The 17,073-nt window shown below is 38.7% G+C and overlaps 2 protein-coding genes across 2 annotated transcripts in view; one reads left to right on the top strand and one right to left on the bottom strand.

Moving 5' to 3' along the window:
* Positions 1-1,896: 1,896 nt before the first annotated feature.
* On the bottom strand, positions 1,897-6,389 carry LOC135468357 (protein ZNRD2-like). Its single transcript, XM_064746564.1, is given in 5 exon segments — positions 1,897-3,071; positions 3,073-3,440; positions 3,868-3,952; positions 4,271-4,422; positions 6,313-6,389. Coding segments are annotated over 5 exon segments (711 nt in total). The 5' UTR covers positions 6,317-6,389; the 3' UTR covers positions 1,897-2,969.
* Positions 6,390-6,626: 237 nt separating this feature from the next.
* Positions 6,627-17,073, top strand: part of LOC135466586 (nuclear pore complex protein Nup133-like) — a 32,765-nt gene continuing 22,318 nt past the window's right edge. The window contains 11 exon segments of the mRNA XM_064744141.1: positions 6,627-6,813; positions 8,133-8,257; positions 8,365-8,468; positions 10,212-10,436; positions 11,055-11,120; positions 12,879-12,989; positions 13,536-13,649; positions 14,609-14,668; positions 15,009-15,070; positions 15,628-15,695; positions 15,940-16,019. Coding sequence (XP_064600211.1) covers positions 6,680-6,813; positions 8,133-8,257; positions 8,365-8,468; positions 10,212-10,436; positions 11,055-11,120; positions 12,879-12,989; positions 13,536-13,649; positions 14,609-14,668; positions 15,009-15,070; positions 15,628-15,695; positions 15,940-16,019 — 1,149 coding nt within the window. The 5' untranslated portion in view covers positions 6,627-6,679.

Below are 17,073 nucleotides of genomic sequence, written 5' to 3'. Positions count from 1 at the left end.
TTAGACAGCACTATGTCTAATCATTTTACCTCTCAATTTGAGAAGCATAGATTTCATGACTTAAGCCATTGACACAATAATTTCACATACTAAATGCTCTTTTCATCAGTTGGTATGCTCTATACTTATCCTTAGTAATAAGTCACTGCTCTTTTCATTGGTTGGTATGCTCTATACTTATCCTTAGTAATAAGTAACCTTATTTTGATATTAAATTTACCACGAACAAAAGAATATTCCGCTTATATGCAGTAGTATAGGTATATGAGCATGTGAAACCCATCACATTTATCCAAGAAAGTTTAAAAACATCATGATGTAAAACTACAGCCCAGCTTGCAATTGCTGGATTTGAACTCACAACCTCACTGGTCATGGAAGTGTAATCTGCAGCAACTCAACCTCTCAGACCATTAAGATAGCCCCCACACCCACCCCACCCCACCCCACCCCACCCCTTTTCGTTTTTTTACTAATATATCACAATCAAATGCAAGTAACACCAAATATAGTTTAGCCATCACAAATTTAAACCTTGGCTGTGTTTTTTGTTCTACAAAAGGCTTTTGACACCCGTGTCAACTATACTATCGTAAATTTGATTGCTATTAATACTTGCAAAATTTACTAGAAGCAATGTGAGGGCCTTATTTTCAGCACAGGACAAGCATATAAAATGTACTTATTACTCAAAACATGGACATACACGTATCTTCATTGTTATTATGTAAAAGTGGCAGTGGGTTGGGCAATGCATAAATGTAATATTCTAAACAGTGCACTATAAACGCTTGCCTCCATACACTATCATAAATATACTACCAAAGTCACAACACATTTTCATGTTTTTTTTGGTTTTTTTTTTAATTTACAGGTGAATTATTTCGGTGGGTTATTTCCAATTTAAAGTGACAAAATGGAAAGACCTTCTGTTTAAATAGTCCCCAAAACGAATTCTTTATTTCACATGAAGGCTTTAATACTTTTAATGCCAATACTTAAGTTTTTTAAGGTAAGAAGTTAATCAATTTTCACAGAAAAATCTCAAGTGGCCCTTTTATGGTGAATGAATCAGTGGAAACAAGCAAAATGTGCTACCTGATAAATGCTAGGCTTTACGTGAAATACAGCACTTTGAACAAAGGATTTCAGTTTCCTCAGACTGTTTTTTCTCTCTTCATTTCTGAAGAGCTGCCTGATTAAAGTCTCCTTTTTGACAAACATGCGGCTGAACTAATCCTTTAACATCACTAGGTCTGTACGATCAGCTCAGCAATACCACGGATACAAGAACTGCTTTCAATACTTCGCTAATATTTTAATAGCACCGGCAAGAAAACGTGGCATATTATGGTTTAAAATACATGCACTTCAGGTAAAAAGAAAAGCCAATCTCAGATTACGTGTAAAGCATTTCACGTAATCCTGTCCAAGTATCCCAATCCAAATACCAACCAATCATGCAGAGGCTGGTGTTGTTCCATCAACCAATCAGAGATAGGCCAATGATTTATTTATTTCTTTATTTTTATTGGATTGGTGTTTTCCACATTCTCATGAATAATGCACTTATACGACGACAGCCAGCATTATGCTGGGAGGAAACCACGCAGAGCCCCACGACTGTCCACAGGGTGCTAGCAGGCTTTCCCATGGAGGACAGGCTAATGTGTGTGTGTGAGGCCAAAACCTCATAAAATTGGACAGCCACAACTGATGCTCTCCCTTAATAGGTCACAGCCAAATCTGCAAAAAAAAATTGAAGAATCCATCCCAAATTTTAAAGGTGACATTGTGGTTATGTATACACAAATTTTATCAAATGCACATCAAAATGATGCTTTCTGTGGATGAAATTTGTATAAAAACTAAACCTGTTATAATGGCAAAACCAACTTTTTGTTCAATTTATTTGTTAGTTTTAATACACCTTGATCAGTTTGGGCACATAACTGTTTTGGAACCTAAAGGTTTTCCATAACAAAAATGGCACTAGATATAGACCCTGCAGGTAAATGGGGGAAGTCTTTGCTAACTCAGCGATGACTACTGTACTGATACAGATTAATCCATTTCCACATGCTAGCAGAAATTCCTGTCCAGCACTCTGGAAAAAAAATTACCATGGGTTCGCACAGCAGGGTTGCTTTAATATTGCTGCCTTCATCAACGGCATTCGGAATCAATTAATATGTGGAGAGTTGTTATCAGTTGTAGAGTGGAAAAGGTGCATCACCTGGACATTTTGTCACCCAGAGCAATTTCAACCCCTATCCCTGCCCTCGATACTATGATGTCAATTTTCTCCTCTGATAACCGTCCTATCAACCCATATAATTGATGCAGACACAATAACTAAATATAACTTTTTCCACTCTCATGTTCGTCGAGCCTTTCCGCTGGTAAGATAAAACTGTCAGATTCTTAAAATTACCCCATGCTAAGCGAGACACTTTTTGGTTGTATGGCATATGGATGAACCACCGTGAAGAATGCAGTTGTCATGTATGTTCTTTCCTCAAGAGGTAAAAATGAAAAAATATTTGGAGAAAAAAAAAAAACATTTTGGAATATGGTGGTGAAATATTTGACTTTTTCCACTGGAAACACAAGTGACGAGACTTGTTCTCATGACAAGTTTTACAATTTTTGTGTGAAGACAAACAAATTATGGTATATAATATTCATGATAACAGATATTTGGGATTCATTAAACAACAAATTTAGCAGAGGAAGACAACATTAGTATGGTAAATGACACTACTCAAAGCCTGTACATTTAAACATGGGTAATCGATACAAGTCCAAAACCAGTAGACAGTTATTTGTCGTTTTATCTACATGGATTCAGTCGATGGTCTGTGGTTCTATTTGTGCCCGTCAGTCGTCCCAATGAGATTTCAACCAACGTTTGTTAACATACCCAGGGAGATTGATATCATCAGTGATTTGACTAAAGGGGAGATAACTTAAGTATTGAGCTGCTTGATAGCGTGTAAAGCCTCGGCTGCTGCCTTGATTAGCTGGCAAAGCTGAGTGCAGAGTTCGACACTGGTGGTGGATTTAAGTTGAATCCGTGGCCCACTGAAGTTTCTGTATAAGTACGTCCTGGGTGTCATCTACGCTGATAGCCACATCACTGATGGTGACTGTTTTACTGTGCGGCAGAGTCAGCTGGGAGGTAGAGCACGAGCCTGCCTCCAGAGATACCGTCGCCTTTTTGGGGCGCTCCTTTACACCCCCTACCGGTTCCTTTCGGGGGAGGGGCGCTGAGGCAGATCCATGGGTGGGGTTAAGAGGATATTCGTCACTACTGTCACTATCTAGCTTACTACACATGCCTCCATTGCTGCAGACTATGGCAGTGGTTGTTATCTTCTTCCCTCCCATCACTCTCTGGTGCTCTTTAGCCTGTGACTGTGCTGCAACAACATTGGTGGCTGTGAAGTATGACATAGAATATTAATGGGATTTATTCCACAGCAATCGCAACTCGCACAATTTGTTAATTCACTGTGCAGAAATCTCCCATGTAAAAAGCAAACAGCTCAAACTAATGACTGACTATTTATGGACTTATTCACAATTATTTGTTAAAGACCTTGTAACAGAACTTTTTCCTTTTTTCAAAACTTTCTTCCGAAACATTGAAATGCCCCACAGTGTGCAGAAAATCTATCCAAAAGAATTCGCATAATGTGTAACTATGAAATTTTACACCATAAAAGTAGTATTTTCTTACTTGCTTCTTTTTGCCAATTTTTGCCAGTTTTCAATGAGGCACTGCATTGTGCTTCAGTACTGACGTGAACTTTGACCTGTACTTTTCATAAATTCAGGTCTGCGTCATGTTTACCACTCACTCACCTGGGTTGTCTTTGTCTGTGTCAGAATTGAGCTCATTGCATGCTATACAGTATATCTTCCCTTGTCTGTCTTGGATGAGTATTGTCTAAAACAAAGAACTCACCAATAAAGGGGGTAGAGAAAAAAAAAGGTATGTATGAAGGTATGTTAATATGTTAACAATAGCATATTAATATTAATTTCAGAAGAACACAATTATAAATATTAATAATGTCAGGTTTAATTTTCTTTCGAAAAAGTGCTCTAAGAAGTCACAATACTTTATGTTTACAGTGATAAAGTCAAACAGATCTTTTGGGCATCAGCATCTTTTTTTAGCATACATTTATCAATCAATGCCTACTAATAGCTTAAATTTTCTACTGATAGCTTAAATTTTCAAACAGCCTAGGTCATCACCTACCCCACAGTCGTCACAGTAAGAGCTCATCATCTTCCAGCCCTTCAGTAAATAGTCACCCATGATCTTGCTGATCTTATCAGCTCGGTCTCGTCTGGCCTGCATCAGTTTCTGTTCTGCCTCGGAGGGAGGCTGCCACTCGGAACTGTCAGAATCTACAACAGAACACATTCGTCACTGCGAACTCTTCGGTGGCCTACTGGTTAGAGCATCCAATTCAAAGTCAGTAGCCCTGGATCAATCCCAGGTTAGGTCATACTAAAGACTTTAAAAATGGTACATGCTGAATCGCTTGGCGCTCAACTCTGAGAGGGTTAGGGCAAGGAAACAGGACTGGTTGGTCCGGAGTCAGTATAATGTGACTGGGTGGGGTGTCATGTTTGGTGTCTTTGACATGTTACTTTAATGGTCGCATGGACTCGCTCTGCCACAAGAAGACAGTTCTATGTACATACTCCTAATGACTTCTTGTCGTCGTACGAATAAAAAAATTGTAAAGCAGGGCATTAAACCCCAAATATTCATCCATTCGTCATTCACATTAACAGTTAAGTCAGTACATCAACATACATATTTACAAGACAAAAGGAAACTGCTTTCTTCTTCTCTTTTAATTTATTTAAATCATATCCCTTTTCCATTTTCACAAGACAATGGCTAATGGAGACGCCTTTAATTGCAGTGATATTCATGAAACTGGATATATCACAAACCAACTCAATCCTGATGATATTTATCTGCATGCTTATCACCAAACGCAGAAGTCATTTTGGATTCATTATATCCAGAAAATCTAATGATACTTCCCACTATCTCTCTTAACATGACTGATCAGTCAGAGCAGGATAGTGTTTCCATAACAATGGATCATATTCAATGTATGCTCTCTTATCAAATAATATTTTCATCCTGAACGCTTGTAAACACTGAATTTTGTCAACTTGCTGTGAAATGAAAATCCATTTTATGTGACCAGTTCGCAATAAGATCTGTTTTTGATAAACCCCAACACGATGAAGTATACACAGGGATTAAGATTGAAATACATTTAATAAAGAAAGGATGCCTGCTTCAGAAGACATTGTTCACCTTAACCCAGGAGTGTGTCCTCATCTAACACTTTAAAGGAAGATATAACTCCATTTGATAGGCTAAATCGATTTGTTAATGATTGACCTAAAGGCTATTTTCTGATCAAGGAATAAACACTGAGGCAAATTTATTGAAAATACGTCACAAACCTGCCTCATTTCATCTTAACATCCATATCAGTCCTAAAATTTTGTTCAGCAGTGGACAGTCCCAAATCAGTGTCAGAGAGCACTCCACATAAAAAACAATGCAGAGGCCGTGGCAGTTTGTCACAGTGTTTTAGACAAATATTACTGAGTGTTCACCAAATATGTGTCCATGACCTTCAGTTTACAAATGCTTATGTTCCATCACGAAAGTCTGTCGATTTCTCATGAACACTACGTCAATTTTGTTGATCGATTATTTCCTCGGCCGCATGGCCGCTGAGATTCCTTGATGGTGATTGAAGCAACCCGCCGTATTGATAGCCTTACCATATCTGACAAAGGCAGGTAACTGCATCACCTTTCTAAATGGAGCATGCTGACGCTGGTTTGGGGCCGTACTTGGCCGCAGAAAATAATGCCATTGCTGACATTACAACAATCTCAGACTACATCCATACATACACACATACATTGCATATTTTTTTGTTTCATTTGAACTGGAACTCGCATTTACATGTAATCAGCAGGAGATAACAGGACAGTGCCATGCTTATAAAACATTAATTGAGAAACAAAATTAGCAATTTGAAAATACTGGTACATAGAATTTAAAGGGATACTCTTAGCGCCAACCCAACTCCACTGCTTTAGCCTTGTCTTCCACTCAAAGTAGCAGATTCCTCACTGGCATTAAACATGTTAAAGCCACACCACAGGAAATGGATTGACCAGCTTAAATGGACATTTAAACCCCACAAATATGTTAAGCATAGATTCATTTATGTATACAACACTTAACCTCACCCATTAAACGACAAATGAATCAGATGTCTAGACTAATTGTCTAGACGAGATCTACGAACTAGACGTCCGATATATTGAAAGCGCAGCATGTGCTGGGTCGCTTACACCTATGGCAACTTATTTTTTGGCTTAGCTTACAAATGGATATCACTTTGGTGCCGTTCATTAACATTCGGAGTGTGGATATTAAATGTCGTTATTTTATTTATGTCCGTGTGTTGTATATTTCGGAGGGTACCTTTTTGTCGATCACATTTTGTTATGAATGGCTTAAGCCGCTCCCGTGAAGGCGCTATTACTTGAAATGTGAAGAGTTGTAATCACATGTCTTCTCGTACAAAGGCTACGCCATAAGACATAAATCAAAATGTTTACCCCTAAACAGGGAACGCCATCTACCAGGATAACTCCCAGTAGTTCGGCTGTTCGCTCTTCGACATCAAATAGAAGGTCATCTTCAATGTTCACTCCACGCCGGAGAACTTCGGGTATAAACACAAGGTAATTGTACTGACTTCAAAGATGAGAAAAGGTCCAGTTTTCGACATCTTAGTTAAATTGAAGTTCCTATGTCAAAATGTCCTCACGAGAACGCCACGTCATATGGTGTGTTAATAAACATAGCGAGCTATCAGTATTCTTACCATAATGTACTCGTAGTTCAATTAAATTAAACGTTGAGGCCTGTTTTCAACAATTTTTGGTATTTACCAGCCTCAACGTTCAGTAATTAAACTGAAAAATACAGTCGGCCCGTTCTGCAATCACTTTACGGAATGAAGTAGGCCTTTAAATCTACTTTAAAACTGTTGCACAGGGCACTTTCTGATGTGTGCGAAAGACAATTAATAGAACCTTTATTACCACCGCTGCAAGTGTAAATCCATTTCCCAGTTGAAATCCACAGAAATATTTCCTTCTCGCTCATCAAAGTTATGGCGAGTTGGTTGTACTAACTTCTCGGAACGTATGCTCCAAAAGATATGGAGATCAACTTAACCAGACAGGACCACGCAACCAGTCTTAAATTACAGTGATTTTCATCAATCATCATGGATGTAAAATAGAAAGAACAATTTGCCTTGTCAAGCGAGAACTCTTAATTCTAAAGGTTCCAGTCAAGGCTTGCACACCTGTGCCGTTATCCATGTTTTCTGCCCATTGCCTCAGATACAGTCTGGATTTTGGATACACCACAATTTTGAAGAGAGAAAAGTCAACATCAGATTATCAGATTTTCTGCATATTACTGGTCTGAAATTGATTTAAACGAGTATGAGAATGACTGAAAGCATCCTTTTCTCATCAGTCCTCAACAGAAATTGGTGTGTGCTGCTGTCTCGGAGTTGATTTAAAGACCCATTTTATTCCGACTGGATTTTTTCATTCAACGATTAAATGTTGAGGCAAGTAAATATCAGAAATTGTTGAAAATAGGCTTAATTCAATTGAACTAAGGGTTAGCTCAATTGATTTAACTGTTGAGGTTTATTTTCAACAATTTCTGATATTTTCTCACTTACACATTTAGTCTTTGAACTGAAAAATACACTCTGCATGGTGGATGAAAAAAGGCTTGATAAAAGTTGGCCTTTTAATAATGGCAGCACACATCAATTTCTTGCACGGATTGAAGGGCATTTGCTGTCGGTCTTGTGTAACCTGCCTACCAATGAGTGTATGATGCCTAGCCTTCAAAATATACATGTCACTAAGTGCTGCAGCTGTCTTACTAATGACTTTCACATGACAGCCGATCCTATAATGAGGCCGCCTTTACTATAACTTGATATATATCAATTGTTCTTTGGACTTAACAGGAGCCAGGCTCTGAACAGCTCTCTCCAGACGTCTATGATAGTGGAGAAGACTAGTCAGCATACTGTGGAGAGCTTTGGTCAACCATTACCAGTTCTAATCACAGAGGCTCTCACACTGGCAGACAGTAAGTAGGTCCATTCAGTAGACTAGAGCTAAATATGTTGCAAACTACTCCTGTGCAATCTGATCACCTGAATGTACATGTACATGCATTTGCATTTTCCTTAACAGGATCAACAGAGGTCAGTGTGAGGTTAGATCCGTCAGGGTGGGCGTGGCTGGTTGGTGGCAGGAAGCTCTTTATCTGGAGGTACAAGGCCTCACCATATGCCAGGGTAAGTGCTGGGACGTTCACTTGTGCTGTGTTACCTGTATTTGAGAGAGGATATTGATGATAACGTATCGTCATTATCAGTTGCTGTGCAAAGAAGATAAGATACTGTTTTTTGCCTTTATTTCCTGCGGAAACTTTCTGACGGTATGGGTATACTTTCACTCCTTTTTTGTTCAATCCTGGCAAACTTGGTACATTTTGGTTAGTATTGAGCCAGTACTGGGATGAACCAAGTAATGGTGGAGAAACATGGTGTTAGCCAAGAATTGTTAAACTGGGAGTGCAAAAAAATTGTAGGGAGCAGCAGTGGAAGTCGACCAAGCGGATGGCAGGGAGCCTACAGGCTGGGGTGCAGAGCACCTACAGACTGGGGTGCAGGGCCCCTTCAGGCTGGGGTGCAGGGCCCCTGAAGCTCTTGGTTTCAAGATTGTCTCTGATGCCTTCAGAGTGAATTTAGTGATCCGAAAGATTATAAACAGGACATCAACTTTTTGAGTTAAAAAATGAAAATTTGATGAAAAGTGATAGTTTTGTTTCATTTCGTGGTCTTGTGCAAATCTAGCCCATCACCCTTGACATATTTACACATTTATATGAATCTTTAATACATGTACATACAAAATTAAATGATAAACACAGCGACAGTATTCAGAGAAAATTCATCAAGGAAGCTACACTCCAAGTTTAACAGGGGTAGACTCAGACTGCGAAAGCCCCGAAAATCAAGAGACCAGCAGGGCCACTTGACATGGAGATCAACGGGCCCTTCAACAAAATAGAAAAAAGCACCACATGAATAAGATTTAACATTGTAAGTTGTTCTGATAGACCTCCTATACAATGTTTTATGATCTATTCTCAAAGAATTACATGTGCATGTTAATGGTTACTTATGACGTTAAGAAAGTCATCAAGAAGTTCAGGTACTAGAGAATTGTAGCCAGGAAATCAGCTGTTTGGGGGACCGACAATCCTTGCATAGACCCTATCTGTAAATATCGGTAGTAAAATATAAGCCATCCTTAGACCAAAGCTTTGAGGTACAGAAGACTGAAGTCCACTGTAGTTGATAAAGATGCGTGCATTTGTAATTAATTTACTGCATTGCACATAGTATGTCACAACCAATGCGATGGCGTGTTTCATAGCAAAGCCAGCACGTGTTGGTATCTACTTTTCTTTTGCTTTTACCTGCATATCAAAGGTTGATCAAACTTGAGATGAATGAACTCCCACTTTGTTTGCCCATCACCCCCTGATTCAGCATCGTTTGTATATATGTTTAAAGGCTAATTTTTCCTCACTAATGTTAAAATATAGACGGCCTGCCGGAATTTCTTATGCAACTCCTGCCAGCCCAGCAAAGTTTTTACTATCCAGAGGCCAGTTAGCCAGCAGTTATTTGGACTAGCCAAACTATGATTAGATAAAAAGCTATTTCACAAGCAGACAGGTTAAATTTCAACGGTATATTATGGGATCAGCCAAGTCCCCCCACAAAACTGGCTCCCTGCCCCGTTGTTGTTGTTGACTGTGATGAATTCCATGCTTGGAGTAAAAGATGCATGACTTGTTACAGGAACAGCTGAGCCGTGCATGAAATATTTAGCCGTGTTTTCTCAGATCTGACCATGTAAATCACAGCTGCATGGTTTGCTGGTTAAATGCATGTGGAGAAAGTGTATCACACTATACTGTACTTTCAGTAGTATAAGCAGTGGTACATGTATTTACTGTTATCCAGGCCACCCAGTGTAAGGAGCTGACTCTACCCCCCAGTGACCTGGCCCACAATGCTGACCGAGTCTGCGTTATCCCTGGGGTCAATGATAGTCAGTCTGTGGCCTGTATGGCCGCCTCACCCGAGGGTATTGTGCGATACTGGCCAAGTGTGGCTCATGAAACATCCTCTACAGAAATCAGCGCAGAGTTAAAGGGAGAAGAATGTGCAAGTGTAATCAACTTCCTGGTGGGTATATGCAGCTATGTAGTAAACTATATGCATTTCTTGATAACTTATGTTTGTTATCTGTTCATCAGATATGATTTTTTTGTACACATGTTTGTAAAAATTCCAGGCTAATCTGTTTCTAAAACTCAAGTGTATAGATAGTGCTAGTTTCACTTAATTATGTTTGGAAAAAGTTTCATGGATATAAAAATTTTCATGAGTATAAAAGTTGAAGCATCAAGAAATGCACATCACAATCAAGATAAACATGTTCACGTTTGAATTGAGGGATTGTGTAAGTGAGTTACTCCAGAACTCTCCCTGATAAAAATTATTTTGCTTTGGAACACGTGCTCAGACAGAAAGTATTTGAAACAAGCTTTTAGGCGAAAACCATATAACAACAATATGCATCAGTTGAGACATTGTCATCTATATGGTCATTGAACAGTATTACAGCAAAAGTTTTGAGTTCTTACCTTTGAAAACTAGATGCTTACGATGACAATTTGTTTTCTATAACGTATGATACCAGTAGTTGAAAATCCCGTGTATAACAATTACTCTTAATTGCAGAAATGTGGCTGATATGGAAACCTAATAACATAATGATTGATTTAATTTTTTTTTTTCCAGCCTTACGGGTGCATCTTGGCTACAACAACTAGTTCTTTAGTGCTTGTATCTCCGTGTGTAGGACAGGTATGTTAGGCATTAGGATCTACTATTGTACTCTGGTTGAGGTAATTATTTAAGCCACTGTTCACTGTTCCGGCAAATGTCTTTATTTCAAATTGTAGCTTCAAATCATGATCTAGTATCAATTTCATTCATTCATTATCTTGCAGTATTTTAATGGCTGTTTAATATGCTGTTGTGTCTCTGAATGGAAATTGTAAAAGTTCACTGAACTTTCAAAGTAAAACCAGATTATCTGGGTATAGGTTATGATTTATTAGTTCTACACGCAGTAGATTCTAGGCTAGCCATTGGTTGAGAGCAATCACGTGCAGTGGGGTAAATGTCTATGCCACACTCCACCCTTCAAGTCATTTTCAAGTTACAATAATTTCCAAATCTAGACGAAAATAAAGTGTCCTCAAGTCAAAAGCATGTTCAAAAGCAAGTAAAAAATGTCAGTATTGTGTACAATACTTACAATTCAGTACAAGAAGGAAAAGTGGCAGAGTTTTAAACTTTGGCTAAACTCAGCAGTTTTGAAGAAATTTACCGCTTGCATGGGTAGACCTACCTCTACACAGATTACTATTTTATTTCTGACCATGCAGTGACGTCGGTGATAGGGCTTACCTGTGTCATCCTCAGGAGAACCCAGACTACTCTGTAAATCCCACAGAAATCTCCCTATCAGTCTTTGATATCCAGCAGCAATAGTTACAATTTACATGTGCAAGAACAACTTTGCAGTCAGCCTAAATTCACTCCAGCGAAGTGGATAAATCCGCCTCTTCTGTGACTTTTCAATGGCCACCGAGACAACCAAATATGTTACTGATATTCTCCAAATGTAACGTCATTAAGGTGAATATCCACTGCCACAAAATTGTGACACAAAAATAGAACACTGTACTTTTACATTTATGTCTCGCAGAAGTTGAACTTTACGATGTCAGTCTTTTGGCTGACCTATATTTGACGTCACACTGTGACCTGATTTCCTGTAGTTCGTATCCCAATTTCATTTATTTTATTTTTATTTTTTACAAGTCAGACTCAAATATCGGCATAGATTTACTAAGATAGGATAAATTCTTTGATGGGTTATATAGTAATCTACTTGGTTGCTTCGCGGTCGTGCGATAGTTTTGCCAGGGAACAGGATAAAATTCAGTATCTAACGCGCAGAGATAGGGTAACTTTGATAATATCAAAGTTGAACATGACTGATGAGATATTTAGATATTCTACTGATGTGGCTTGTCAGTAGATGTTTATGAATATGCTGTTATGTCTCTGAATGACAATCGTAAAAGTTTGTTTTAAAGTTTTGAAGTCTTAGTCTTAACTCAGATTGTCAAAGTCCAAACTTGCACATGTTAGATTTTGTTTACAACTGATTATCAAAGTTGAAAACGACTTACAGGATATTGAAATAATCTGCTGATTTGGCTTGTCAGTAAGCAGTTATAAGGAGACTGAAATTCAAGCTGTTACCCTTCGTTTTCTCAATAGCACGTGCCTGTTTGTTAGTGTGCTGACACAGCACAGTGACATAGGAGCCTCTCACAAGTGCAAACGCTTTGAGTTCCAGCCCACCTCATTCTCTCTGGTCATAAGTGGGAATGTCTGCCTGCATTCTGCAGTTGGTTTGTCCTGGTTTGTCCTGGTCTGCCCGGTTTCCTACCTCCATAATGCTGGCCGCCGTCCTATAATATTCTTGAGTACTGTGTAGAACTCCAATCAAATAAGTAAATCAATCAATCAATGGCCCTCTTGCAGACTGGGTTAATGTGTCGGCCCCTGAAGGAAGCTCAGGGGATGTTCGCTGGGATCAGCCGCAGGATGTCTTCCTTTATCTTTGGCAGTGGTCCAGCTCAGACTATTGGTGCCGTGAGTATGCTCTTACATGCAGGACATACATGTAGTCTTCGTGCATCTTAAAGGCTAAATACATAGGTTTGGATCTGAAACCAGAAGTTGTCAGGGTAAACATTTGGTGATGATTGTGTTACATTTTTCTGTTATTTTTTTAAATGTATGCAATTTGTAGCTTATGTTTTGCTAGAAACAAATATGTACAGTCTATAATTTCCCAAAAAAGCCATCATAAGAAATAAGTGATGGATATTTCCTTACAACATTAGACAATTTTAAAGATGAGCATTAAAAATATTGAATAAACTAAATTTAGCAACTTATCAAATAAATAAACAAGCCCATTGATAACATTTCTTGCAAAAATTCATAGATCTCTGGGTTTTCTGTTGTGGAAGACTATTTATTTTTTATTAATTTCTAAAACAAAGCCGCTAAAAATGATGGAAAGGCGTGGCAGTTTCATACACTAGACTGTCCTCATGCATGCCCAGCATGTCACAAAATGTCAGTGTTATGAGTAAATGGTTTATGTTTTGTTAACTTGTGATGTTGTTTCAGCCGTTACACAGGGTTCTGGCTGGGGACGTGGATGAGGATGGGGTCCGTCATTTCTATGTTTTATCCGGTTCTCATGTACAGAAGTGGGTCATGTCAGAAGGGGATGTAGATAAGGTAAGGGGATGTAGATAAGGTAAGGGGATGTAGTTAAGATAAGGAGATGTAGTTAAGGTAAGGGGATGTAGATAAGGTAACAGGATGTAGTTAAGGCAAGGAGATGTAGTTAAGGTAAGGGGATGTAGATAAGGTAGGGAGATGTAGCTAAGGTAACGGGATGTAGTTAAGGCAAGGAGATGTAGTTAAGGTAAGGGGATGTAGATAAGGTAAGGGGGTGTAGATAAGGCAAGGGGATGTAGATACAGTAAGGGGATGTAGATAAGGTAAGGAGATGCAGTTAAGGTAAGGAGATGTAGATACAGTAAGGGTGTGTACAATGTAGATAAGGTAAGGAGATGTAGATAAGGTAAGGAGATGTAGATAAGGTACCGGGATGTAGTTAAGGCAAGGAGATGTAGTTAAGGTAAGGACATTTAGATAAGGTAAGGAGATGTAGTTAAGGTAAGGAGATGTAGATAAGGTAAGGGTATGTACAATGTAGATAAGGTAAGGGGATGTAAATAAGGTAAGGGGATGTAAATAAGGTAAGGAGATGTAGATAAGGTAAGGGTATGTACAATGTAGATAAGGTAAGGGGATGTAAATAAGGTAAGGGGATGTAAATAAGGTAAGGAGATGTAGATAAGGTAAGGGGATGTAGATAAGGTAAGGAGATGTAGTTACGGTAAGGGGATATAAATAAGGTAACGGGATGTAGATAAGGTAAGGGGATGTAGATAAGGTAAGGGGATGTAGATAAGGTAAGGAGATGTAGTTACGGTAAGGGGATGTAAGTAAGGTAACGGGATGTAGATAAGGTAAGGGGATGTAGATAAGGTAAAGAGATGTGGATAAGGTAAGGAGAAGGTAAGGCGACTTAATACATACAGTACTGGTTGAAGATACGTGTACTTAATGATAGGTGTGAGGGTGTCTAATGATCTAATCTAATGTTGAAATCGTTTCTTTTCATTAAGTTGGTGTACCAGGCAGATGTCGAGAGGTTGTACAGAGAGGCCTTCGCCAAAAAGTGTTGGGTAGGTATTTTTCAAACAAGCTGGAAATTTATGTCTCAGTAAAGAACACACAGGGTGATAATATGGAAGCTCTGTACACAGATCATCACCCATGCAGCTGCTGTGAGTTCAAGTCTAGCTCAAACTGACTTCCTCTCTGGTCGTAGTTGATAAGATCTACCAGCAATCTGCGGATGGTCGTGGGTTTCCACCGAGCTGTACTCGGTTTTCTTTGACCATCATGTTGGCCACAGTCGTTTAAGAGAAATATTCTCGAATACGGCGTGAAGCATCAAATCAAATAGAATAAATAAACAAATAAAAATCTTCTGTAGTATTTGATGTAAGCTTTGTATTACAGGACCAGGACTCAGCTCAGCTAACCCGGCTTAAGGTCTGGCTCCTGGACATGCAGTTGACAAGGTAAAGTGATGGACAGAATGATGCTCATTTCAAATTGTCTGTATATTATCACAGCTATATTTATTCAGTGTTGTAGATTCATTACCATTGATTCCTTGACGTGTATATACATGCATTATACAAGAGGTAGTCAGCTTCTATAGACGTGCAGCAAAGGTGGACAAAAGAACAAAATTTGAACTCAATTTGCATATTCTGAACAACTTCATTGGTTATCGAGTGTTGTCCAAGAAATTAGAGGAAAAAGTGGCAAAATCTTTGCTCTGATTGTGTCACAAGGATATTAGTTTTTTACAGACAACAGAAATCAGCAATGAACGTGATGCGTGCTTTATTTTTTATACTGTAATTTGATTAAGGCAGTGGTTGTGAACTCAGCAGAATTCAAAATGGCAGACATTCTCTCGTCATCAGACAGTATATGTTGAGAGAGCAGATTGGACTACAGGTAGACAAGAGCTCCAGTGAAAATTAAGGCAGGTCCAAAGATAATTTATTTTCAAAATGTTTTTGTAGTGATTATGGTGTTTATGGATGTTTTATGTGTTTGTGAACAGGTCTGGAGTGATGGTTTTAGGGGCAGGTGTTAACCCTGAAGTCTCCCCAGCCTTCTACTATGGAATAGGTCTGTAGAGAAAGCCTCGTACAATCTCTGACTAGGTGTATACCTTTCATTTATAATTGTTAACCCTGTAATGGTTAAAATTTTCCATAAATTCAGGTTTTGGAGAGCTGAATTGTATAGGATGCTAGTAGAATCTAAAAACTCTGCATTCTGACCTATTATGACATGATCTTAATAGTACCTGTGATATTGCCTTGAACAGTGCAAAAGTTTACTCTTCCTTTCTTCCATTTCTCTTGTACAGGTATTCTGAATATAGGTGGATTAATCCAGCCAACCAGCTTGGACCAGTTTATTCTGGTTGATTATGCTGAACGATACCAGGTAAGTGGAGACATTTGATATTAATTTGGGTCTCAGTAATGTTGATGATGTGCACTTGTGTGCAAAGCATGAAATAATGTGAGAAATAATTCTTCAGGGAAACGTATATGATTTGTTTTTGTTTTTTTTGGTGTTTTACAATGTACTCAAGAATATTTCACTTATTTAACAGCATCATGTTTGTGAGAAAAAACCGGGCAGAGCCCCTGGGAAATCCACAACCATTCGCAGATTGCTTTCAGACCTTCATGCGTACGGCCGGAGAGGAAGCTAACATCAGCTGGACTTCAACTCAAGGGTCGCTCCAAGGTCAATCCTCTTCGCCTCAAAGGCACCCTAAACATGTATGATGTTTTCCTCTCATTTGTCGACTGGTTAGTGTTTGAGAATGACGACGGGTACCTGTGTGATAGTGCAAATCATAACTATTTTCACAGGTACATGTACGGTGCTAAAACAGCACAAGAACCAGTCTTCACTTCACACTAACTCCATCTGAAGTTTGATCTGTAAAAATCTGTAGCTTTCAAAAGATACTTCTGATGCCAACACTTCCCGATATCAAATCAATTACAAGGAATGCGAAATTTCAGCTTATGAAATTTTCAGGAAAATCAAGATTTTCAGAGTATGTGATCTTTGACCAAAATGTCCAACATTTCAGCTGATTTTCATGGGAAAAGTTCTCATCCCTGAATCAGAATTACAAGAAAAACTCTGAAGTGGTGCGATAAGGTAGATGAATCAGTCAGTCAAGCAAAGTGTGTCACCTGATAAAAGCTAAACTCAAGATGAAATAGGGTGCATGGTGTAAAGTGAGTTAGCTGAAAACAAAACAATGAGTTAACTGAAAACGTTTTGTCTTATGGATGGTCATGGGTTTCCCCATGGCTAAGCCTGGTTTCCTCCCACCGTAATATTGAACTACTCTTGAGTATGGTGTAAAACACCAGTCAAACAAATCAAATCATTTGAGAAATAAACTTATAGTCGGTATGTGTGGAGCCATGTCAGTTTTAGAATATTGATACAGTAGGGCCCGCGTTATTGCATA

This window comes from Liolophura sinensis, chromosome 6, assembly GCF_032854445.1.
Source record: "Liolophura sinensis isolate JHLJ2023 chromosome 6, CUHK_Ljap_v2, whole genome shotgun sequence".
Lineage (NCBI taxonomy): Eukaryota > Metazoa > Mollusca > Polyplacophora > Chitonida > Chitonidae > Liolophura > Liolophura sinensis.
The sequence above is the reverse complement of the archived record's forward strand: the minus strand, read 5'-3'. Positions and strand labels throughout refer to the sequence as shown.